Raw genomic sequence first — 25,450 nt, 5'->3', positions numbered from 1 at the left:
AATGCGTTATACAATGTTATTTGACCTGTTATCTTCCTCTGTAGTTTATAAGAGTTTGAGAAGGTTTGAGAATTGCTAGACATACTGTACCTTGGAACATAATTTGCTGGAATATGGAGCAAAAGAGGTGTTAGTGTGGACTCTTCTTTTTACATTTTAGAAATGTAACAGATGTTTTAGTCATGAGTCAGTCATATAAGCCCAAAAAATACATTTTTTTTAACAACATTTTTATCCCGCGATTTTGTAACCCTCATTTTTCACCCGGTGCCAATTTTCTAAGTGATCCTGGGCGCTACACTCCCCTCACCAGCCTAGGGAGGCCAGGGCCGAGCTCATGCCTCTTTCAATGCACGAGAGCCAACTGACCTTCTTGTCACCTGACAGGGGGGAGTTTACCCGGTTAGACGTAGCGCGTGGAAGGAACACGTTATTCCAACCAGTTCCTTTCCCCTCCATCAGGCGCCCCGGCTGTCATGGGGGAGGCGGTATAGTGACCAGGATTACTACATGTTTTTGTGAGGGTATTAACTACCCTGAGAGACACGGGGAGAACATGCAAACTCCACACATGCAGAGTAGGCCCTTTCGCCAACCCAATACGTTTTTAAGTACACACAGAACAGTAAAATAGTTAATAGCTACACGGGTCAATTCAACACACGGTGACTTTCCATTTTAGAATCTATTAAAAGAAGTGGCCTACGTACGCTGAAACAAAGAAAGTTGATATTGAGACGATAATTCAGTTAAAGGCAATTTATTAGCTATTTTAGTTTTGCACACAGAAAAAAGCAACCGCACAGAGCAGCCCAAAATCAGAAGACATTAAAAACACTTAATATCCAGTACAATTCATCTGGTTTCTGTTTGCCCTGAAGAAGGCCACCTGAGTTTTTATTGTTAAACTATATATATATATATTGTTAAAACTAGACCGTTTTTTAAACTTTGAGAAATAGTTGCCTTGGAATCTTTTTTATTCATCTGGTTTCTGTGTCGATAATTCAACTCTTTGTCTCCTCTGATGGACTCTGGTTCTTCGGCGCATTATCTTCATGTTGTGGTGGTTGTTGTGGTGGTTGTGGTGGTTGTGGTGGTTGTGGTGGTGGTTGTGGTGGTTGTGGTGGTTGTGGTGGTTGTGGTGGTTGTTGTGGTGGTTGTTGTGGTGGTGGTTGTGGTGGTTGTGGTGGTGGTTGTGGTGGTTCTCCTGGGCTCCTCCTCTGCTGGGTCTCAAAGTAAGGTCTGTAAATGTACACGCCACCAGCGACTCCAAGCACCGTGGCAAACGCCACCTGATTGAAAGGGATCCTTCGTCGAAACATTGGTCCTGTGTAGGAGGTGACCACCGGTCCTGTGTAGGTGACCACCGGTCCTGTGCAGGTGACCACCGGTCCTGTGTAGGAGGTGACCACCGGTCCTGTGTAGGTGACCACCGGTCCTGTGTAGGTGACCACCGGTCCTGTGTAGGAGGTGACCACCGGTCCTGTGTAGGTGACCACCGGTCCTGTGTAGGTGACCACCGGTCCTGTGTAGGAGGTGACCACCAGTCCGGTCCCTCTTTGTCCTCTGCTCTGCGTCACGAGACGGACCTGAAGGGACAGAGAGGAGGCGTTACCTCGGACCTTGAAGGTGGAGCCAGGAAAAGCCAAATAATGGCAGATATTATCGACCTAAAATACAATATAATATCTGCCATTATTTGATTTTTTTTGGGGCTTTTTTATGCCTATATTTAGAGAGGGATAGGGAAAGTAGGATGACGGGAAATGAGGAGAGAGATGGGGGGAGGTGACACGCTGCAAAGGTCGTCGGGAACGGGAGTCGAACCCACGACACGCGGTCAGGCTGGCATTGCAGCCCAGGGTGCCTGGACCGCCACGCTACGGCCCAGGGCCTATTTGACTTGTTTTGACCACTTTCAACATGCCGCCCTTATTTTGTCCTTATCGTGTCATTATAGGAGAAACAATTTGTTTAAACAATTGTTTACTTAACCCATTAAGACCTGAGGCCGCTTCTAAACATTTTCTAAATCCTAACAGTTTTTCGGAAAAAAATGTAAAAAAAATATTTTTCACGATTTTTCAAAAATAGCAGATCTACAAGCTCGTAGCGCGGCACTCGGTGCCGCGCTACGAGCTTGTATATCTGCTATTTTTGAATAGCCTAAAGAAATCTAAAAGTGACACAGATACGTTCCAGGTATTAATGGGTTAAGTATAAGTACCAATACTGCAATATAGAAATACTTTGTTACAAGTAAAAGTCCAGAATAAAAAAATGTATTGAGTAAAAGTACAAAAGTATTGGAATCAAAATGCACTTAAAGTACCCAAAGTGAAAGTACAAAAATATTTGAAAATAGCAGATAAAAGAAACGCGTTGCGATGCGATGCGTTGTGAGCTTGTGGATCGACTATTTTCAAATAGCCTATGTATAAAATAGGGCTAAAGTGGTTAATGTATGTTTCATAATATCATAATTTATATCTGAAAAGTAACTAGTAACGAAAGTTTTCAAATCATTGTCGTGGAGTAAAAGTACAATATTCGCCTCTGAGATGTAGTGGAGTAGAGGTAAAAATATTGGAAATTGGAAATACTCAAGTAAAATACAAATACCTAAAAAGTACATGTATTTAGTTACTTTCCGCCACTGTGCCCGGGTCATACCAAAGACTATAAAAATGGTACCCATGCAGTGCCTCCCTGCTCGTCACTCAGCATCAAGGGGTTGGGTTGGGTGGGGGGGGGGTAAGTCCCTGTGACATACTAGCGTCATGTCCAGACATCAAGCTGGGCCTCACACTACAGAAACAGGATAGGCTCCGAATGGGCCACAACATGGCTCGGTAACCGTTGGTTCCCAAGGCTATGCACTTACTGTACTTACTTTTACTTGTTGTTGAAAGGTGCTACAATTTAAAAAGGTGCCTGCCTGGCACCCAGTTATTTAATTATCTACTGAGTAAATGCTCTACAAGTTCACACAAGATCTGAGGTGCAACTTCTAGCCAACCGTTCAGCCCTCCCAGTTGTCAATCACACAACAATGGACCTATAGTATAATCTGCTTCAAGCATGGAAAGCAAAGCACGACACATGTGGGTTATTATTATTATGGAATAAAAACGACAGCAAACTTCCACAAAATACTGACATTAAGCAAAAGGTGTGTTTAGCAATATTGTGACGAGCTGGGATTTTAACTTGCAACTTTGCCACAGTACTGGACACACACAGGCACAAAACATCTCTGAAAAATGCTGAAATGTAAACATCATCTAGACTATTATAGTGTTATGACTACTTTAGGTACCGTTAGATTTATCAAAACTATTTTGATAATACATAATGATAAAGGGATAAAAGGTGGTGTACGTGATATGTTCTTGTTCAAATAAGTGTTAAATATCTATGACAGTAATCTACAGACTCAATGTTCTATAACACAGTGGTTATCAACCTTTTCAGGACGCAACCAACCCAGAATTATCATATGAACTGGGGACACCCCCCCAAATAATCATATTGAAACTGGAGACCCCCCAAAATAATCATATTTGAACTGGGGACCCCCCCCACCCTGACAAGCACTTGGAATGTACAGTAGGAGTTACCCCTACTGTAGGAGTTAACTCTTACTGCTGTACATTCCAAGTGCTTGAGGCATTACATTTAGTTTGACTTGGTTCCACAGGTAAACATTGTGAAAATAGCAGATCTACGTTGTGAGCTTATAGATCGGCTATTTTCACACATTTTGCCTCTTTCTTATATTATTTGATAATGTGGCCACAGTTTGAGCAGTTTTTATAGTATAGTTTGTTGATTACTTTTGATGCAGTGATGGTCTTTTTCTTTTCTTTTTTTAGGTATCAAAAATGTTTTTTAAAAGTCCTTAAATTGTCACTTCACTGTCATCTGGGGACCCCCCCCCCCCCAGAAATATGTGGGGACCCCCCTGGGTGTCCCGACCCACAGGTTGAGAACCACTGTTCTATAACATAACAGGGGTTGACCTTGCAGGATTATGCAAAGGCTAAAATGCAACTTAGATAGAATGTTCTGTAGACAGACCTATAGTGTGTATAGTTTCAATGTACAGGCTGATGATAGGTTCTTGGTTTACGTATGTATTAGTTATTATTAGATCATTGGTTTACTTATGTATCACTTTACTATTACTATGCATTTGCTGTATTACCTTGTGTTGTCCTTGCTTACTGTAAATCGCTCTGGATTAAGAGCGTCTGATAAATGCCTACATTGTAAACTGTGTCATTGGTTTATGTCCAAAATATAGGCAAGGTTCACATGACGCTCGTCTGTCAGAAGCGTCATGGCGCTACTTGTTCCTGGTTTTTAAAATGTCTACATTTACAACCGCTACATCTACATAAACGTTCACATTTCAAATATAAAGTGCTGACCCCACGGCCACGGATGTATCAAGTTAAAGCGCCCGGGTGTAAGTACCCGTATCTTCTGTATAGTTCAATCAAACGCATTTTAATCCGATCGGTGGCCATATGTTTAGAATTTTCTCCATATGCGTTCATCTATGCGATCCTATCGGTTGGGAGGTGTATTGCACTCTGATACATTATAACTATGAAAAAATGGCCTAAAATCGGATTTAAATGCGTTTTATTGAACAATACAGGAAGATACGGGTACTTAGACCCAGGCGTTTTAACTTGTTACATCCATGGCCGTGGGGTCAGCACTTTATATTTGAAACGTGAACGTTAATGTAGATGTACGGGTTGTAAATGTAGACATTTCAAAACACAGGAACAAGTAGCGGGCTAGTCCAAAATAGAGACAGCATGCAGGCAGAGTGAACGTGTTTAAACGTTCCTCTTAGATGTTATTGGAATTCATGCATTACAAACACACTCACCTTTTCATCCAAACCGCCTTTTACGACCCAATAACATTCAAGTATTTCTCACAAGTGATTTATAAACATAACAAACATGTGGAACAACAGAGGACATCCACCGACCACGGTGTGACGATGGGAGAAGTCACGTACGTCATGTCCGGTAGCATCGTGGGGTGTGGCGCCTGCGCAGAGAAGCATATCCGGTAATGCGTTACAGCGCATGCGCAGAGATGATAGCGTTTAAACAAAGCCAGAGCGTCGCAGTTCCCGCCCACTTCCTGTTTTTTTTGGTGCCGGAAGAAAAAACTCAATGCATTTTTCCATTGACATTTCCAAAAATATTTATATCTATTAATTTAAGCCTCGAATCAAGCCATCACGAGATGACATGAATCATGACCATAAAACGTTTTTTTCTGTGATTTTTTTTTATTTTATATTTAATTATATGATATACTATATTTAATAAATACCCTTTGTTTTGCCGTTTTCAACAAAAAAAAATCACAGAATCAAACGTTTATGGTCATGATTCATGTCATGTCATGATGGCTTGATTCGAGGCTTAAATTAATAGATATAAATATTTTTGGAAATGTCAATGGAAAAATGCATTGAGTTTTTTCTTCCGGCACCAAAGAAAACAGGAAGTGGGCGGGAACTGCGACGCTCTATATCTGTGGTTTAAGCCAGTTATATTTATTGTAAACATGTTTGTATGTCATTGCTCAACCCATACCGATATATTGTATATAACTCTATGGATGGCAGGAAATACTATATTGAGAGGAGTCAGTCTTCTGTCACTAAGAAAAACAAAACATGTTTTGGGATTACTCTCACATTAATTTGTTTGTAAAGTAACCTTATTTATTCAAGATATTCTATTTATTTTATTTCTTATGCTATTATATTATATTATATTACATTGCATTACATTACATGATATTACATTACATTACATTACATTACATTACATTACATTACATTATATTACATTACATTACATTACATTACATTACATTACATTACATTATATTATATTATATTACATTACATTACATTACATTACATTACATTACATTACATTACATTACATTATATTATATTATATTATATTATATTATATTATTGTGCACCTGTTCTACACTCCAGTCCTTAAGGTGGCGGTAATGCACCACGACAACGCTGGTTGCCTCCAGCTAGTTAACGAATGAAGAAGAACATTGTTGTCATGCATGTCATCCTATCTTGAAGTAAATAAATATACAAGAAAACAGCAACAGCTGTTTATAGAGTTGTCCGATCTGGGCTTTACAAGCTCTCCTTTCCAGACAATATTTTGGACAGAACAGAACAAAACAGAACTTGTAGGCAAAGCAGCAGGGCTGAAATATCTCCACTTTATTGGACTATAATTATGTGAAAATATTAGCCCTGAAACAACACTGTCATACCATGACAGTCATGGACCCACTTGTTCCTGGTTTTTTTTTTTTTTTTATTTACAACTCTCACATGTACATAAACGTTCAGATTTAAAATACAATGTGCTGACGCCCATGCCACTGATGTAACAAGTTGAGCCGGCCCACGATAAGTACCCGTATCTCCCGTATTGTTCAATAAAAAACATTTTAATCCAATCGGCGGCCATTTTCTATTTTTTGTAATGTATCAGAGTGCAATACACCTCCCAACCGGTAGTGTCACATAGTTAAAAGTATCTGAGAAAATTCGGAGAAAATGGCCGGCAATCGGATTAAAAAGCTTTTTATAGAACAATACGGAATATACAAGTACTTAGACCTTTAGCGGCTCAACTTGTAACATCCGTGGCCATAGGGGTCAGCACTTTATATTTGAAATATAAACGTTTATGTAGATGTAACAGTTGTAAATGTAAAAGAAAATCAAAAACCAGGACAAGTGGTTCCATGACATGTGAACCATGGCTATGAAAATATAAGAGCCATCGTCGGCCTGTAGAGGGCAGCATTACCCTTCAGCCTACAGCCTGGGCCCCGAAACCAACAGAGGAAGCAGAAGAAGAGCGTCGTCATGTCATTGGTTCCTGCAGTTTGTTGTGTCGCTGCGAAATAGTTTGTCTGGGCTGGGTGGAAAAATATGAATAATATGATACTAAATATAACTACAATATGAACATAGTGTCGGTCCTCTTATCTGTGGCGAGTTAGAGAGCGATCAGCCGCTTTATGGAGACATTTAAATGTTTTATTAGTGACTTTTATCTCATTCATTCAGATCAGAGGATCCATCTATAATAATATCATATCATAATACAGCTCAATGGGTTTGGATGGATGGAACTCAATGGGTTTGGATGGATGGAACTCAATGGGTTTGAAGAACGCAGAGGGTAAACTACTAGCCTTTGATCCAAGGCTATGATCCTCTGATCTGTTCCACACTGATCCATAGATCCTCTGATAGATCCATAGATCCTGTGATCTGTTCCACACACATGGAGAAGCTTCGTGCTCGGCTGAACTTTGGCCACAAAGTCGAACCGGTGAAGCTGAGGAAACGAAAATCACAACTTTACATCAACGAGGAAGCGTCGTCCCTAAACACTGGTAAGGAGGAAGTAGTCATGGTGCCGAGTCCCCCTGGTCTAAAGTTGTGTTCTATTTTTTCACATTGCCTCTCTCACATAAACATAAACGTTCAGATTTCAAATATAAAGTGCTTACCACCGAGCCACGGATGTTACAAGGCGATGCGGACCGCGATGAGTACCCGTATCTCCCGTATTGTTCAATAAAAAGCATTTTAATCCCATCGCCGGCCATTTTCTCCAAATTGTCTCCGATACTTTCAACCATGCGACACTAATGGTTGGGAGGTGTATTGCACTCTGATACATTACAAAAAAAATAAAAATGGCCGGCGATGGGATTAAAATGCTTTTTATTGAACAATACGGGAGATACGGGTACTTATCGCGGTCCGCATCGCCTTGTAACATCCGTGGCTCGGTGGTAAGCACTTTATATTTGAAATCTGAACGTTTATGTTTATGTGAGAGATGGCAATGTGAAAAAATCGAACACAACTTTAGACCAGGGGGACTCGGCACCATGACGCTTGTATACAAGCGTCATGTGAACCATGGCTAGTAAGGAAGTAGCTGTAGAATACTAGCCTCGCATGGCCAGACAATATCACACGACACACTGCGTGGATATTAATCTGCCGAGGGCTAAAGTGCGATGCAATTTTGCAAAGGCAGATTCGTCTGGAACCAGGCTAGTAGAATACAACTCTCGTAGACGTATTTATGATTCTGACGTTTTCAATCTACGAGAGTTGTAGGGTTCACCCCCCATGGACACAGGGACTTTCAGCACTATGCCCCGTAGACACTCCAAACATGTACAAATTGAAGAATAAATGTGTTTACCCCCAAGCCCCAAATGTTAACTCTTTCTACGGGGGTAGTAGTTTAATGTAATAATCCATATCTTTCAATAAAGAAGTGTTTTAATGCCGTCTGTGGCCGAACGCCATTTTTTCACACTTGTTTACTTCCTGTTTACATTTAGTGTAATTTCGGGTTTCACCAGATGGGGCGCGTCACTACCGCCCATTGGGAACTTCCGACAGAATCGTCCACAGACGGCATTAAAACACTTCTTTATTGAAAGATATGGATTATTACATCAAACTACTACCCCGTAGAGAGAGTTAACATTTGGGGCGTGGGGGTAAACACATTTGTTCTTCAATTTGTACATGTTTGGAGTGTCTACGGGGCATAGTGCTGAATGTCCCTGTGTCATTGGGGGGTGAACCCTACAACTCTCGTAGATTGAAAACGTCAGAATCATACGTACGAGAGTTGTATTCTACAGCTAGTAAGGAAGAATGGTAACAGGATAGGTGGGCACTATAGGGACATCTGGGCACTATAGGGACATCTGGGCACCTCATGTAAAATTGCCTATTTTGTCCGAAATGTTAAAAAATAAAATGTTGGGAAAAGTTTTATACATGATTAGAACATGACACATTCGACAAGTATTAGGTCTAATATTTCTACAATTGCTACAAAACCTGTATATCCAGTCATTTTGGGGCAGAAACAAGAAGTTGAAGGATAACATTAAGTCTGGTAATGATGTACCATCATGTTCACATTACTTTATAGGACCATTTTTCTAATATTTGATTTGTGGTGCCCAGATGTCCATAGTGCCCACCTATCCTGTATCCGGAACAGGTACTCGCATCTTTTACTTGAGGTAAAAGTATCAATATTGCGATGTTAGATATACTCTGTACATGTTTTTGTTTTTGTTTTCAAATTGTTTATATGATGTTTTACATAGTAGTGTATATCTGTCTGTCATTAAATGTGTAGATGAATTGAGTACAAAGGACCACAATGGAAACAAGCCATAGGCTTTCCTTGGGTTTAAAATCCTCTTAGCAGACCTTGTATTGAACTGTACTTCCCTGTGCTTTTTCTCTGCAAACTGCTAATAAAGTATTCAACCAATCAAAACTCTGTTACAAGTATAAGTAGTATAAGTATAAGTCCCTGTATTAAAAATGTACTTGAGGTAAAAGCACAAACGTTTCGGCATCAGAATAATACTTAAAGTGCCAAAAGTAAAAGTACACAAGATCAAAATGTATTACTTCTTTAAAAATATATATATATATACTGTATGTACTTGGTTACTCTACATCACTACTGGTAAGATAACAATAACATAACAATGTGTCCTTTTTCACCGTCGAGACACAAAGGATAGATTTATGGATGTAGCTGGTGATTGAAACCAGGTACAAAGCTAAAGATGTTAATGTGTGATATTGTGTTGAATTCCACAGGTGTGTATGGAGTTAACGTGACGGTGTTTTGCGTGCTGTTCCGTCTAGTCAACTGTTTCCTGGTTCAAACCAGCTTTGTGCCCGATGAGTACTGGCAGTCCCTGGAAGTGTCACATTACATGGTTTTCAAATATCCTTTTACAAAATAACAACATTACATTACTGTGTGTGTGTGTGTGTGTGTGTGTGTGTGTGTGTGTGTGTGTGTGTGTGTGTGTGTGTGTGTGTGTGTGTGTGTGTGTGTGTGTGTGTGTGTGTGCAGGGGTGTAGTGGAGGGGGGACGCGGGGGAGCGGCGCTCCCTCACTTCTCTAACTGCTTAAAAAAATAAAAAATAAAAAAATATGATTTTTAATTTTTGTAATTTTTTTTAAAATGATTTAAAAAAATATCATTTGCACATTTAAAAGCAACAAATTTGTAACAACAGCATAATATTGGGTTGTGCAGGTGAGATTTAGAAAACCCTGTGGGGTGGTCCACAGGCCAAATAAGCAGACTTGGCAAGAGTCAGACTCAAGCTAAGGGTGGATCAGAGGTTAACCCTAAAACCGAAATAAAGTAACAAAAAAAGACCTCCAATCCGCGCAAGACCCGAGAAATTGCTACGCATGCATGCAAAAATTGCGCGCATGCACGCGCGCTGCGTGCGCGTGCATGTGTCAAAGAGGTGCGCTCCCCCACTTCCAAAATTAGCACTACAACACTGTGTGTGTGTGTGTGTGTGTGTGTGTGTGTGTGTGTGTGTGTGTGTGTGTGTGTGTGTGTGTGTGTGTGTGTGTGCGTGTGCGCGCAATACACATAGAGTTATATAGTTATATTAGGCTCTCTTGTTGCCTATAATGACATGACCAAAATAGGGTGCCAGGTTTAAGGTGGTTAACAGCATTACTGATATTCTGTTAAATTGATCATAATGATGTGTGTGTGTACTCAGTTGTAACCTTGACAGTTTCCACCTATGGTCACCTGACATGGGAGTGGAGTGCAGGCATACGAGGATTCACCTTCCCATTGTTCTTTGCATCTATATACAAGATATTACACTTCATACGTTACGACACAGTGTTTCTCTTGGTAAGTCAATGCATTTTTTTTAGTTCAGTGATTCTCAACCTTTTTATTTTTTTTATTTCAAATTCCCCCAGTTTAATATGCATAAGGCCACAGACCCCCCGTTTGATATCATTTTTAATCTCTCTGTCACCCCAATCTACAGTGTGAAAACCTCAGTGTTAATTGTACTCTGTCAGTCAGCTCTCATTCAAGGCACACATTGCAGCGTTCACTCGATTCTATAGGTTTACACTCTATAACAGGGGTGATGCAACTTTGATGATGTAGAGGGACACTACATTTCCACACTCACTCCAGAGGGCCACTACATTTACACACTCACTCCAGAGGGACACTACATTTCCACACTCACTCCAGAGGGCCACTACATTTCCACACTCACTCCAGAGGGCCACAGTGCATATACTGTCGGGCAATTCTATGTCACACAAAAGTAGCAAAACTAGCAGATCTACAAGCTCAAAACTGTGACGCGCTTTGAGCTTGTAGATCTGCTATTTTTGCTTTCTGAATTGGAATTCAGATATATATTTTTGCAATGTTTTAAGGAATCCTGAAAATATTTGTATTTTTAAATTTCAAATGCATTTAGTTATAGTTATGTTAACTATGAACTTAAATACAAATACATTGGACATAAAATAGACAATAGAATTTTAATACTAGTCATTCAGCTATTAATATAGATAGACTGAAGTAATTAAAACGGGTCATGATTGCAATTGTAACAGCTGAAATCAATAATATATCACTATTCCGATTTCCGATATTAACCTGCGGGCCGCATTAAGTGAAGGTGGGGGCCGCATGTGGCCCCCGGGCCGCCAGTTGCCCATGTATGCTCTATAACATTGAAGGATCAGACCCTTCCTCACCCAGGAGTCAGCCCAGCTCCTTATCCAGACCTCAGTCATATCAAAACTTGACTACTGTAACTCGCTCCTCACTGGCCTCCCAGCATGTGCACTTAAGCCTCAGACGCAGCACGCTTGGTCTTCAACCAGACAAAACGTTCACACCTCTCCCCCCTTCTCCGCTCCCTCCATTGGCTCCCAGTTACTGCCCTCACAGAGTACAAAACACTGATGTTGGCCTAGAAAGCAACCAAAGGTATGACACCCCCATATCTCCAAAGCCTGATCCAACCCTACAGCCGCTCCCGCTCACTCAGATCTATAGTTTGTATAGTTTCAATGTACATATTATTTATTGATATTATGATGTTTAAACGGATGATAGGTTCTGGGTTTACCCATGATCCTAGATTACTGAGGCACAAGAGTCTCTATGTATTTGTTGTATTACCTTGTGTTTACCTTGTTTACTGTAAATCTCTCTGGATTAACCCACATTGACTGCCAGAATTATTACATATTGTTTTAGCCAGTGCCAGAGTTTTTCATTGGAAAAAAGAAAGTACTCAGGAGCCGAAATACAGAGTTTTTAAGTTTTAAGTTAACAAGGAAGTGGATAGGAGTCTAGATCTTCAACTAATCATATCTCCTTGGTCTTTGGGTGAAATTGAAAAAAAAAAACATTAACATTTTTTTTTATATATTTTTTTCACTTCACGTAGATCTACGCGATTGGCACGTGGCGGCTTTTAAGCGGTTCGCGTAGATCTACGTGATTGGCAGTCAATGTGTTAAGACCTGAAGCCGATTCTACAAATGTCTTCTTAATCCCAACTGTATTCTGAAAAAAAACTATGTTTCTATATGAGTGGTGCTCAAACTTTTTCATGTCAAGGACCCCCAAAATTATATGTATTTGGCCGCGGACCCCCATCTCCATTTTGGACCCGTGGTGGTCTCAGGACACGGCGATGTGAAACAGTATTTTAGTATGATCTTCTTTCTTGAGCTGCTGTTGTTTTTCTAAAACTGGTTCCGGTGGGTTTTTACAGATATGGCTTCCACGAATCGCTCAAGCACTCCTTGCTGCGCTGGCGGACGTCAAACTCTACACCCTCATCCACACGTTGGAACGTCCTGATGTTGCCAAATGGACGGTAAAGATTCAGCTCGTCTGTAGACAGTGCTAATGTAGTTATTATCAACGTTTTCAGGCCAAGGACCCCCTAGCTGAGAGAGAGATGAAGCAGGGACCCCCACTACATATTGTATAAAATTGTGTTTCAGATTAAAACCTTTTTTTGGGCGGTTAAACCGCCCCTATAAGTGAGGTTTGGATATTTGTACAACAAGTCCTGCGCTGTGATTGGCCAAAAATGTACAAAAATGTACCCCGCCTAAACCTGCACCGTGATTGGCCAATCACAGTCTATTCAGGACTGTGATTGGCCAGTGTCACATGATACATGTGCATAGCCCTATATAAGAAACCATAACTTTAAAAAAAACATAAGTTTTTTTTTTTTAAAGTTATGGTTTCTTCCATCATAAAGAGTGTTTCAATAAATGTATTTATTTTTTGTACATGATTGGTTGACTCCATTCAGTATTGTGATTAGCTAGCAAGACACCGCCCACTTCACACAGGGTGTGATTTTTTTACTTGGTCTGCTCTTTTTTCCCTCTACACCTATACCTCTTTGCCAGAAATAGCAGATCTACAAGCTAGAGCGAGGCGTTGTGAGCTTGTAGATCTGCTATTTTTGGCTAAAGTTCTCCTCAGAAAAGGGATGCTAGGGTTCAAGTGGTTAATGTAAAAAAGAAAAGTAAGAATCATATGACACAAAGATTTGAGACTCACAAAGACTGAGGACCCCCTGTTGAAGACCACAGATCTACACACATTGTGAGCTTGTGGATTGACTATTTTTGTTCATACGTAAGTGTTTTATTCCCATAACACAAGAACAAAACCCATAATAAAAACGTTACAGAATTAGAATACAGACATATTTTTTTATATTAATCCATGAAAAGTGGGGGAAAAAAGCTAATTTGTCTTTATAGTTTATAGACCGAGGTTGAAAAAAACAGGATTTAACCACTTAAACCCTGTATACTTAGTTGACCGGTGTCCCCCAGGCCACTATACGAGATCCACCTCTTTTCTCCCTCTACACCAAATCTCCTCGCCGAAAACAGCCGATCTAAAAGCTGCTTATAGATCTGCTATTTTTTGCCGAATGCCCCCCCCCCCCCCCTCCCAGAATAGGAACCCTTAGTGTTCATGATGTGGTTTATGATATTTCTTGTCATGTTCCCGATGCACCTGCCAGCTACGATAGGACAATGGTTCTCAAACTGTTTCATCTCAAGGACCCCCTTAAAATGATATGTATTTGGCTGCGGACCCCCATCTCAAAATGTTTTGTTCCAGGGACCCCCCCCTCCCCACAGAAGCACAGATTTCTTTACAAATGTTCGCTTTAAAAATGTACATATTCAAAGATTTGCACCAATTTTTACGATTTTTCCAAAAATAGCAGATCTACAAGCTCATAGCGCTATGAGCTTGTATATCTGCTATTTTCGAATAGCCAAAGTACAAAATATGGATAAAGGGGTTAAAATAATAGACGCTTTATTAACTAATTGACCCCCTGGTATCCCCAAGGACCCCTGGGGGCCACTTTAAGAACCATTGCGATAGGAGATGTTTGACTTTGCCTTGCTCCCCCCCCCTCAGCTGTTCTGCCAGCTGTGCTCCTGGTTCACTTGGTATTGTTGCACCAGAACGCTGACCAACAGCATGGAGACCACTCTGACCACACTGGCTCTGTGCTACTACCCTCTGCCTGGATCCAAGACACACAGCAGGTCAGTGCTATGTGTGGTGTGATGTATTGATACTTTTACTTAAAGGAGAATTTTGGACTAAAGTTTTCTTACCTTTTCTATGACGTTATGATATCTTAGGATGAATGGTACAGTAGAACATTTTCATAACTCCACCCCTGAGCCGCCACAGCTTAAAAGGTGCGCGGATAGGCCTTAGGTTAGATCACATATTTTAATAGCTTTTTTTTTTTTTTTTTTTTGATCTGACGTTCATAGTGACAGAACACTGTCCCAAAAAAAAAAGAAGAAAAAAAAAACAAGTCTGCTAGACGAGATCTTTTTTTTTTTTTTTTGGGTTGCATCGTGTTCTGTCACTATGAACGTCAGATCTCACCAAAACAATAATAAAAAAAAGCTATTAAAATATGTGATCTAACCTAAGGCCTATCTGCGCACCTTTTAAGCTGTGGCGGCTCAGGGGTGGAGTTATGAAATTTTTCTACTGTACCATTCATCCTAAGATATCATAACGTCATAGAAAAGGTAAGAAAACTTTAGTCCAAAATTCTCCTTTAAGTAAAAGTATCAATACCGCAATGTAAATATACTCTGTTACAAGTAAAAGTCCGGAATTAAACATTTACTTGAGTAAAAAGTACAAAAAGACCAGTGGTTCTCAATCTTCTCAGGCCTCGACCCCCCGAAAGAATCATATTTGAACAGGGGACCCCCCCCCCCCCCCCCTGACAAGCACTTAGAATGAAGGAGCTGAGACGTTACGTTTTCTTTGACTCGGTTCCACAGATAAATATTGTGAAATACGCCTCGCGTTTCGAGGCATTGTGAGCTTGTAGATCGTCTATTATCAATTTTTTTTGCCTCTTTCTTATATTCTTTGACAATTTGGCCAATGTGGCCAATGTATAGTTTATTGATTACTTTTGATGCAGTAATGGTCTTTTTCTTTTCTTTTTTTTTGGGGGGGGAATTAAAAAGGTCTTAAAGGGATACTTCACTTTAGGGCCGGGGACACATTTAAAAAAAATATTAAAAATAAATGAAAAAAGTTATGGAAAATTCATGGCCCCCTCACGCATTAGAGTGTCCTACTAATGTGTGAGGGGGCCATGAATTTTCCATAACTTTTTTCATTTATTTTTAATATTTTTTTTAAATGTGTCCCCGGCCCGAAAGTGAAGTATCCCTTTAAGTCCTTAATTGTCACTTCACTGTCATCTGGGAACCCCTGCAAAATCATGTGGGGACCCCCTGGAGGTCCTGACCCACAGGTTGAGAACCACTGCTGTAGACTACAAAACCCCAGTAGTGTCTCAGGTTAGATTGAGATTGAAGACATACATGTTCCCTCCCTAATCCTCCATGTCCTCTTCTATCTGACCAGCCAAAAACACTGTTGTTGTTGTTGTTGTTGTTGTTGTTTTTTTTACAGTACAAAATACCTGTCCTTGGTTGCCTTGGCAGTCATCGTTCGCCCGACAGCCTTGATTGTGTGGCTCCCTCTACTGGTCAGCCACTTCTGGCGGGAAGAGGACAAACTAAGACTCATAAGTCATCGCTGCGTTCCCATAGGGTTAGTGACGTCTTTGTGTTGTTTACGACAGAGTCTCGCGAGCCAGACCGTTGCCAGGCCCCCATCTCACTGTAGATTGTTCCAGGGACCCCCCAGAGGCAAAGATATAAGATTTTTCAAAAAATAGCAGATCTACAAGCTCATGGCGCGGCACTCGGTGCAGCGCCATGAGCTTGTAGATCTGCATTTGGTTACCAACTCTCCATCCATTTAGCTTGGGACCCCCTGGAACCCTCTCAAGGACCCCAGGGGGTCCCCGGACCCCACTTTGAGAACCACTGTACTACATCACTACTTACAGTCATTTGCTTGCTTGCAGTTAATTGCCTAATATATAATTCTCCTCACTTGCAGGGCTTTGACTCTGGTGATTTCAACTATAATTGACTGTGCGTTTTATGGGAAGGTAAAAAAAAAACAATAATTCTGGAAATGTTAAAAATGTGCAAATTGATGTCTGTAATATAGTTGTTATAGTTTTGAACTATTCATTAGTTTGGTGTTTGATTTTAGTGTAGTTTTAGTTTGTTGCACTTGTGCATGAGAAGTTTTAGTCTCACAGTTTTAGATTAGTTTTCATTAATTTACGAAAAAACACAAAGTCAGAATCTAGAGATAAGAGGTTTTTTTTGCCCCGACAGCAAACAATATTCATGTTTATTTTCTCTCTCTCATCTCATAGTGGACTCTGTTCTCTCTCTCATCTCATAGTGGACTCTGTTCTCTCTCTCTCTCATCTCATAGTGGACTCTGTTCTCTCTCTCTCATCTCATAGTGGACTCTGTTCTCTCTCTCTCATCTCATAGTGGACTCTGTTCTCTCTCTCATCTCATAGTGGACTCTGTTCTCTCTCTCATCTCATAGTGGACTCTGTTCTCTCTCTCTCTCATCTCATAGTGGACTCTGTTCTCTCTCTCTCATCTCATAGTGGACTCTGTTCTCTCTCTCTCATCTCATAGTGGACTCTGTTCTCTCTCTCTCATCTCATAGTGGACTCTGTTCTCTCTCTCTCATCTCATAGTGGACTCTGTTCTCTCTCTCTCATCTCATAGTGGACTCTGTTCTCTCTCTCTCATCTCATAGTGGACTCTGTTCTCTCTCTCTCATCTCATAGTGGACTCTGTTCTCTCTCTCTCATCTCATAGTGGACTCTGTTCTCTCTCTCTCTCATCTCATAGTGGACTCTGTTCTCTCTCTCATCTCATAGTGGACTCTGTTCTCTCTCTCTCTCATCTCATAGTGGACTCTGTTCTCTCTCTCTCATCTCATAGTGGACTCTGTTCTCTCTCTCTCATCTCATAGTGGACTCTGTTCTCTCTCTCTCATCTCATAGTGGACTCTGTTCTCTCTCTCTCATCTCATAGTGGACTCTGTTCTCTCTCTCTCTCATCTCATAGTGGACTCTGTTCTCTCTCATCTCATAGTGGACTCTGTTCTCTCTCTCATCTCATAGTGGACTCTGTTCTCTCTCTCTCTCATCTCATAGTGGACTCTGTTCTCTCTCTCATCTCATAGTGGACTCTGTTCTCTCTCTCTCATCTCATAGTGGACTCTGTTCTCTCTCTCTCATCTCATAGTGGACTCTGTTCTCTCTCTCTCATCTCATAGTGGACTCTGTTCTCTCTCTCTCATCTCATAGTGGACTCTGTTCTCTCTCTCTCATCTCATAGTGGACTCTGTTCTCTCTCTCTCATCTCATAGTGGACTCTGTTCTCTCTCTCTCATCTCATAGTGGACTCTGTTCTCTCTCTCTCTCATCTCATAGTGGACTCTGTTCTCTCTCTCTCTCATCTCATAGTGGACTCTGTTCTCTCTCTCATCTCATAGTGGACTCTGTTCTCTCTCATCTCATAGTGGACTCTGTTCTCTCTCATCTCATAGTGGACTCTGTTCTCTCTCTCATCTCATAGTGGACTCTGTTCTCTCTCTCATCTCATAGTGGACTCTGTTCTCTCTCTCTCATCTCATAGTGGACTCTGTTCTCTCTCATCTCATAGTGGACTCTGTTCTCTCTCTCATCTCATAGTGGACTCTGTTCTCTCTCTCATCTCATAGTGGACTCTGTTCTCTCTCTCATCTCATAGTGGACTCTGTTCTCTCCCTCTCATCTCATAGTGGACTCTGTTCTCTCTCTCTCTCATCTCATAGTGGACTCTGTTCTCTCTCTCATCTCATAGTGGACTCTGTTCTCTCTCTCATCTCATAGTGGACTCTGTTCTCTCTCTCATCTCATAGTGGACTCTGTTCTCTCTCTCATCTCATAGTGGACTCTGTTCTCTCTCTCATCTCATAGTGGACTCTGTTCTCTCTCTCTCATCTCATAGTGGACTCTGTTCTCTCTCTCATCTCATAGTGGACTCTGTTCTCTCTCTCATATCTCATAGTGGACTCTGTTCTCTCTCTCTCATCTCATAGTGGACTCTGTTCTCTCTCTCATATCATAGTAGACTCTGTTCTCTCTCTCATCTCATAGTGGACTCTGTTCTCTCTCTCTCTCATCTCATAGTGGACTCTGTTCTCTCTCTCTCATCTCATAGTGGACTCTGTTCTCTCTCTCATCTCATAGTGGACTCTGTTCTCTCTCTCATCTCATAGTGGACTCTGTTCTCTCTCTCATCTCATAGTGGACTCTGTTCTCTCTCTCTCTCTCTCATCTCATAGTGGACTCTGTTCTCTCTCTCTCATCTCATAGTGGACTCTGGTTCAGTTCAACTTCATCAAGTTGAACATCTTCCACGGAGTGTCAGAGTTCTACGGCTCTCACCCGTGGCACTGGTACCTCACACAGGGCTTCGCCGTGGTCGTCGGCCCCCACCTGCCCTTCTTCCTCCATGGATGCACTCTGGCTGCTAAGAGATACAGGATATTGTTGGTGGCGGTGGGCTGGACTGTAGCGGTTTACAGGTACGTTGGTGTTGTTGTTGTTGTTGTTGTTGTTGTTGTTGGCAGTGGTGGAAAAAGTTTTTTTTTTTAATTACTTAAAGGGACATTTCACAGATTTTGCATCAAACCCCTATTTTTTATCTAAGTCTAGGACCCATAAACATGTTTTTTGTGTTTTATCTGTATTTTTAGATTTGTATCCATATCCTCAGAGACTATGAGTCATTTGACTCATAGTCTCTTTATCTCACCTTATTTCCTGACTACAATGTAGACCACACCCCCACGCAGCCTCCCCTCCCCACAAGGAAGGGCAGTGCCCCAAAGCATTATGGTCATTGTAGTAATGCAGCAGTCCAGTCAAACCCCAGTCAAACACACAGACTTCTATATTTTTCTGGCCATAGGGTGCAAATTTCAAATTTTGCTACTGTTATCTACTACAAATATTATTAACATTGAGTGACTAAGTTCTTCCAGGGGTGAAATACTCCTTTTTAAAGCGATATTTCACTTAAAAAAATTATAATTGGGTCATTTTATCGTCTACTCAGGCTTTTTCAGTATTTAGATATTTGATATTCATTTTATCAGACACGTCCCCTTCCTATACAAACCCATTATAACTTCAAACTCCATTTAACAACACATTCCATGCCAGACGTTAATCTCATAATGTACTCACCAGTGCCAACGTGTTATTGTTGTTTTTTTGTTTTTTTCACGTCGCCATAGACCTTGTTAAAATCCTTAAGATTGAGCTGTGCACTGTTTGTAAACATCGCGGACATCTCCCTGCTTCTACCAGTGAAGACCACGTGTCAAACGGGGCATCCATGTTGTAGTTGGAACGGTTTACGTTAAACAGTGATATGCGAGGAGAAAAAACTACAAGGAGAAAATGGAGTTTCAGTTTCGTCATTAGAACGGGGGCCGACGGGATCGGCAAAACCGGATCCCAAATAATTCCGTTTCCGGTGGTGCTACAATGAAATGTGCCGTACCAAAAATTGAAAAAAGTATTTTTTTTTGAAAAAAATGAAAAAGCACCGGTTCGCGTAGATCTACACGATTGGCACGTGGCGGCTTTAAATAGGTTCGCGTAGATCTACGCGATTGGCACTCAATGTGTTAACCATGATGGATTCAAATTGGAAACACCCGTCCTTGGTTCTGGTGACTGATGTTGTCCTTCTAATATGTGAGGAGACCGTGTTTTTTTCAATTACTTTTTTCGTTTATTTTTTATATTTTTGGGGGAAAAGGAAAAAAAAAATACAATAAAAAAATGTAATTAAATAAAAGGAAAAAAAAAGAAAAAACACGGCCCCTCACGTATTAGGAGGGCAGTATGAGTCACCAGAACCAAGGACAGGTGTTTTCGATGAATCTATCATGGTTAAAATGGAGTTTGAAGTTACAATGGGTTTGTATAGGAAGGGGGGCGTGTCTGATCAAATTAATATCAAATATCTAAATACTGAATCAAGCAACTTAAAAACGGTCTGGGGGGCTCACAAAAGCCTGAGTAGACGACAAAATGACCCACATTTTTTTAAGTGAAGTCTGGAAATCACATTTTACTTGAGTAAAAGTACAAAAAGTATTGGCATCAAAATATACAAAAGTAAAAGTACTCATTATGCAGAATGTCCTGTTTCACAAAATGTATACAAATCTTTTGAAAATAGCAGATCTACAAGCTCACAATGTGCCGCGACGCGTTGTGAGCTTGTAGATCGGCTCTTTTCAAAAAGCCAAAGTTTAAATAGGGCTGAAGTGGTTAATGCATGTTTTGTAGTAATAATCGAACTCTACAAAGTAACTAAAGTTTCCAAATAATTGTAGTGGAGTAAAGTTACAATATTTGTCTCTGAGATGTAGTGGAGTAGAAGTATTACTTTTATTTGACTTTTATTATGTCAAATCGTACAGTACCTGAGTAGATGTACTTAGTTACTTTCCACCATGGGTTGTTGGTTACATATATCGTTGTTGTTGGTTGGAAACCTTATATGACCAAAAGTTAAAGGAATAGTTCACCCAAGAAATTACTTTATTTCTATGGTTTACCGTCTTTGACACACGCAGAGTTTTAAGACCTGAAGCCGATTCTACAAATGTCTCCTAAATCTCAACAGTTTTCTGAAAAACGTATATTTCTATATCAGTGGTGCTCAAACTTCCACATGTCAAGGACCCCCAAAATTATATGTATTTGGCCGTGGACCCCCATCTCAAAATATTTTTTTCCAGGGACCCCCTAGAAGCAAAGATTTGAGTTAAAAATGTTCGCTTTAAAATAATATATATTGAAAGATTTGCACACATTTTCACAATTTTTCAAAAATAGCAGATCTACAAGCTCGTAGCGCGGCACTCGGTGCTGCGCTATGAGCTTGTAGATCTGCTATTTTTGAATAGCCCAAAGTGTAAAATAATGCTTTTTAGCTCAAATCTAAAAATGACACAGATGCGTTCCAGATCTTAATGGGTTAATGTTGATATCGTTTCGCTGTTGTTAATTTGGGTCTATAGCATTAATCAGTTTTCATTCATCAGTTTTTTCCTTAATTCTTTGGATTCTGGATTTCACTTTCAAAATGTTGCAAAGAAAATTGCCAATCTGCAAGCTCACACGTTGTCCGTGACAATCGTACAATGAAATATGGAATTAATTTACGGAGATACAAGGTTTCTGTTCGGTGATAATAAAGTGTCATTTATGTTTTGTCGTAACTGTACAACAAAGAGATGAAAAGGTGTTCCTGTTCTTATTCCAGTTTGCTCGCTCACAAGGAGTTCCGTTTCATCTACCCCGTGCTGCCCTTCTGCATGGTGTATTGTGGTAGGTCAACTTTATCTACCCCGTGCTGCCCTTCTGCATGGTGTATTGTGGTAGGTCAGCTTTATCTACCCCGTGCTGCCCTTCTGCATGGTGTATTGTGGTAGGTCAACGTTTACTTGTCCATGGAAACCAATGCCCAACAATTGTGTTTTTTCTTCTAATTAACCACTTTAAACCTGGTGTCACTATTTTGGGCATTGGTCATTAAAGGACATGTTTTTTTCGAGATCTACAAGCTCACAACGCGATGCATTGCGAGCTTACGGATCAGCTGTCTTTGCTGGTCTTGTGTCTCAATGAAAGAGCAGGGTTAGTTATGTTGTATTAACCTACTCTACCATAGACACCATACAGATTGTTTTAAACAATTAAAACCGGAATGCATCATGTGTCATTTTAGATTTTTGTCAAGGACCACCCCATTTTGGGTGGTCCTTGACCTTGTCCTTGTCCTTTTATACGTATTTGGCCGTGGACCCCCATTTCAAAACATTTTGTTCCAAGGACCCCCCAGAAGTTGTAACAGAGTTAAAAATGTTCACTTAAAAAAATATACATATTCAAAGATTTGCACAAACGTTCATGATTTTTCAAAAATAGCAGATCTACAAGCTCATAGCGCGGCACCGAGTGCCGCGCTATGAGCTTGTATATCTGCTATTTTTTAATAGCCCAAAGAAATATAAAAATGACATTCTTTCCCGCTCTAAATGGGTTTAATGTGGTTAATCTTTGCAGGGATATCGTTGGCACACCTCAAAACATGGAGGCAGACGGCTGCGTATGGCCTGGTTCTGTCCAACCTGCTGCCCGCCCTGTACACGGGTCTGGTCCACCAGAGAGGCACGCTGGACGTCATGGGTCACCTCCACCAGCTGTGTGACACCACCTCCTCCTCCTCCACCTCCTCCTCCTCCACCTCCTCCTCCTCCTCCTCCACCTCCTCCACCTCCTCCTCCTCCTCCTCCACCACACAGCCTGATGTCCTGTTCCTCATGCCCTGTCACTCCACACCATTCTACAGGTACACTGTGCCCACTAGGGCCGGTAACTTTCCTCAGAAATTATATTCGAATATTGGTCTTAAAAATGTGTAGATATTCGAATATATTCGAATATTACACAATATTTTTGTATACTATTACAATATTTTTGTATTGTTCCATTCAAATAAACATGAGAAAAAAAAGAAAAAACTTTTTAAACTTTTTATTTTGAATATTAATTTTCATATTCGAATATACATATTTCCCCCATATTCGAGGAATATTTGAAATTCAAATATTAATTTACCAGCCCTACTGCCCACATCCCACAGCTTAACCCTTTAAGACGGGAAAGCATCATCTGTGTCATTTTAAGATGTCTTTGGCTGTTCCAAAATAGCAGATATACAAGCTCATAGCGCGGCACTATGAGCTTGCATATCTGCTATTTACAATTTGCGTTTCCTTCCCGGCCTTAATGGGTTGTTCACACTGGCAGAGCCAAGTCCAGTTTTTTGATTGGAATCGGATTGGATTCATTCATATATGAAGCACGTTCCTATGTGGTTATCAGGGCTGTGACTCTTCTGCTATCTCACCATTCGATTGGGGACACGATTCGATTAAAAGATTTTTTTTTATTCAAAGCAATTCTCGGTTCAAAAAACGATTCTCGTTTAAAAATGATTCTCAATCAGTTTGATCTATTTTAGTTCACAACAGTCATAGTGTTGTCGTCTGGACTTTAACTACCAAGTGTAGCCTAGTTATTTCCAACAGCTCAAACAAAAAAATCTTGATGGAATCTTTAGCTGTAGTTCTATTTGATGCAGAAACACAACATAATTGCCTTGATTCAAGTAACATTAACGAGAGTCAGCGAGCGTCAGCTGGACACAGACACGGGCAAAGATTTGAGTTAAAAAAAATGCTTGAAAAAAAAAATATATATATATATTCAAAGATTTGCACAAAAAAAATCTCAATCAAAATAAAAGAAAATCAGATCTACGCACTATGAGCTTGTAGATCTATTTTTAAATAGCCCAAAGTATGAAATAATGGTTTTAAGAGGTTACACATAAAAACCATTCATTCATTCATTCATCCACTGTCATTTCAGCCACATGCACTGTCCAGTGAGGATGAGGTTCCTGGAATGCCCTCCTGACCTTGGAGCCGAAGGCTACAGTGACGAAGCAGAGCGCTTCTATGAAGAGCCTCTGCACTGGCTGAGGAACGCCTTCCCATACAAGACTTCACTGCCAACGCACCTGGTCCTGTTCGATGTCCTGGAAAAGGTCATTTATACACTTTAGACATATTATTATGTATAGCTATAGGGTGACCAGACGTCCTAACCCGACTCCGCCAGGTGGAAGAAGCTTTGCGTCACAGTTGTTTCACTGTATTGTGAACCCGTGAAGTCAATACCGCCCCCATCTGGGGCGGAGTCAGGTTACAGACGTCCTGGTTTGGCCGAAATCAGGACCAGGCAAAAAATGCAAAATTATTCAAACGCTTCAATTTTTTTTCAAAAATGTTAAAAAATAGCAGATGTACAAGTGATGCGCAGTGAGCTTGTATGTCTTCTATTTTTGAGAACCACTGTTCTACGTAAATCCTAAGAGTTCTCTGAAAAACGTAATGTTGCTATTATATACTTTTTGTATATAGCTCAAATCTAAAATGACACAGATGCTTTCCTGGTTTTAATGGGTTGAAGAATCCGTACTTCTTTCACCACTGTTTTTATGCATCATAAAACACATGGTTTTATATTTTAAATATTTGTTCTTGTGAACATTCCAGGAGATCTCTGCCTTCCTGGACGGGAACAGATACAGGAGAACGGCGGAGATATTCCACAGCCACGTTCCTGAAGGAAGAGTTGGAGGAGAAATATTTATCTACGAAAGACACTGACCAAAAATACTCCTTTATTCACTGTTTGACTGTTATGTCTGATTAGCATTTAACTCTGTAATAAATTATTCTATTTTTTAATGCCGAGATGTTTATGGTTCTTTAAAAATGCCACATGCATGGATTAAAGCAAAGTAAAATCTCACAACAGATTTTTCTGTTTGTTTGGCCTATGTCCCTAATTAGACCCTTCTGAAAAACGCGGGCAAAAATCCTTGATTATGCGATGAAATATGCTGGTTTTTTTTGCAAATTTATGCAGTGAAATTGCGAGAAGTTGCGAAATATGCAGAAAGTTGCAAAATATGATTTTCTACGATCGCATAATCGCATTTTTCTGGAGGGTCTACCTAATATGTGATTTATGAAACAGTGTGAAAGGAACCCCTCACACACTAGCGCTGTGTTTCATAAACAATTAGCACAATATGTATAATTATGTTTTGATGGCCATACAGCCAACCAGTTGAAGAAATACCATACCAGCCCTGCCAAAAAAAAGGATAATTTTGTATTTTATAGCACAATTTCAGACTCCAGAGGGTTAACCTTTGCTTATATGAATATCCGAGATAATTAGTATTTTCTGGAAGATTGAACTATGTATTATATTGCTAGTTTGACCACTTCAAATACTCTTTAATCTTACTATAAAGAAAACATCACATGGATGCACCTGGGACGTATCATCAGTG

General features: G+C 40.3%; 1 protein-coding gene across 1 annotated transcript; it reads left to right on the top strand.

Annotated features, from left to right (window-relative positions):
• The first annotated feature begins 6,976 nt into the window (after positions 1-6,976).
• pigb (phosphatidylinositol glycan anchor biosynthesis, class B) lies at positions 6,977-24,836 on the top strand. The gene is made up of 12 exons (XM_080424916.1): positions 6,977-7,491; positions 9,755-9,884; positions 10,712-10,829; positions 12,736-12,840; positions 14,430-14,560; positions 15,972-16,112; positions 16,467-16,518; positions 18,805-19,016; positions 21,779-21,843; positions 22,582-22,867; positions 23,953-24,130; positions 24,642-24,836. The coding sequence occupies exons 1-12, from the start codon at positions 7,380-7,382 to the stop codon at positions 24,753-24,755; spliced, it is 1,644 nt and encodes a 547-aa protein (XP_080281042.1). The 5' UTR covers positions 6,977-7,379; the 3' UTR covers positions 24,756-24,836.
• The last annotated feature ends 614 nt before the right edge of the window (positions 24,837-25,450 follow it).

This window comes from Gymnoscopelus braueri (genome assembly GCF_963280865.1).
Source record: "Gymnoscopelus braueri genome assembly, chromosome: 1".
Taxonomy (NCBI): Eukaryota; Metazoa; Chordata; class Actinopteri; order Myctophiformes; family Myctophidae; genus Gymnoscopelus; species Gymnoscopelus braueri.
This window is presented reverse-complemented; position numbering and strand designations above follow the sequence as displayed.

Bases quoted from the DNA above. Each gene is read 5' to 3' on its own strand.
- pigb (XM_080424916.1), top strand. From the start codon at position 7,380: ATGGAGAAGCTTCGTGCTCGGCTGAACTTTGGCCACAAAGTCGAACCG. The intron at 16,519-18,804 runs GTAAAAAAAAAA...CTCATCTCATAG, and splicing joins ACTGTGCGTTTTATGGGAAG to TGGACTCTGGTTCAGTTCAA. The intron at 22,868-23,952 runs GTACACTGTGCC...CTGTCATTTCAG, and splicing joins CACTCCACACCATTCTACAG to CCACATGCACTGTCCAGTGA.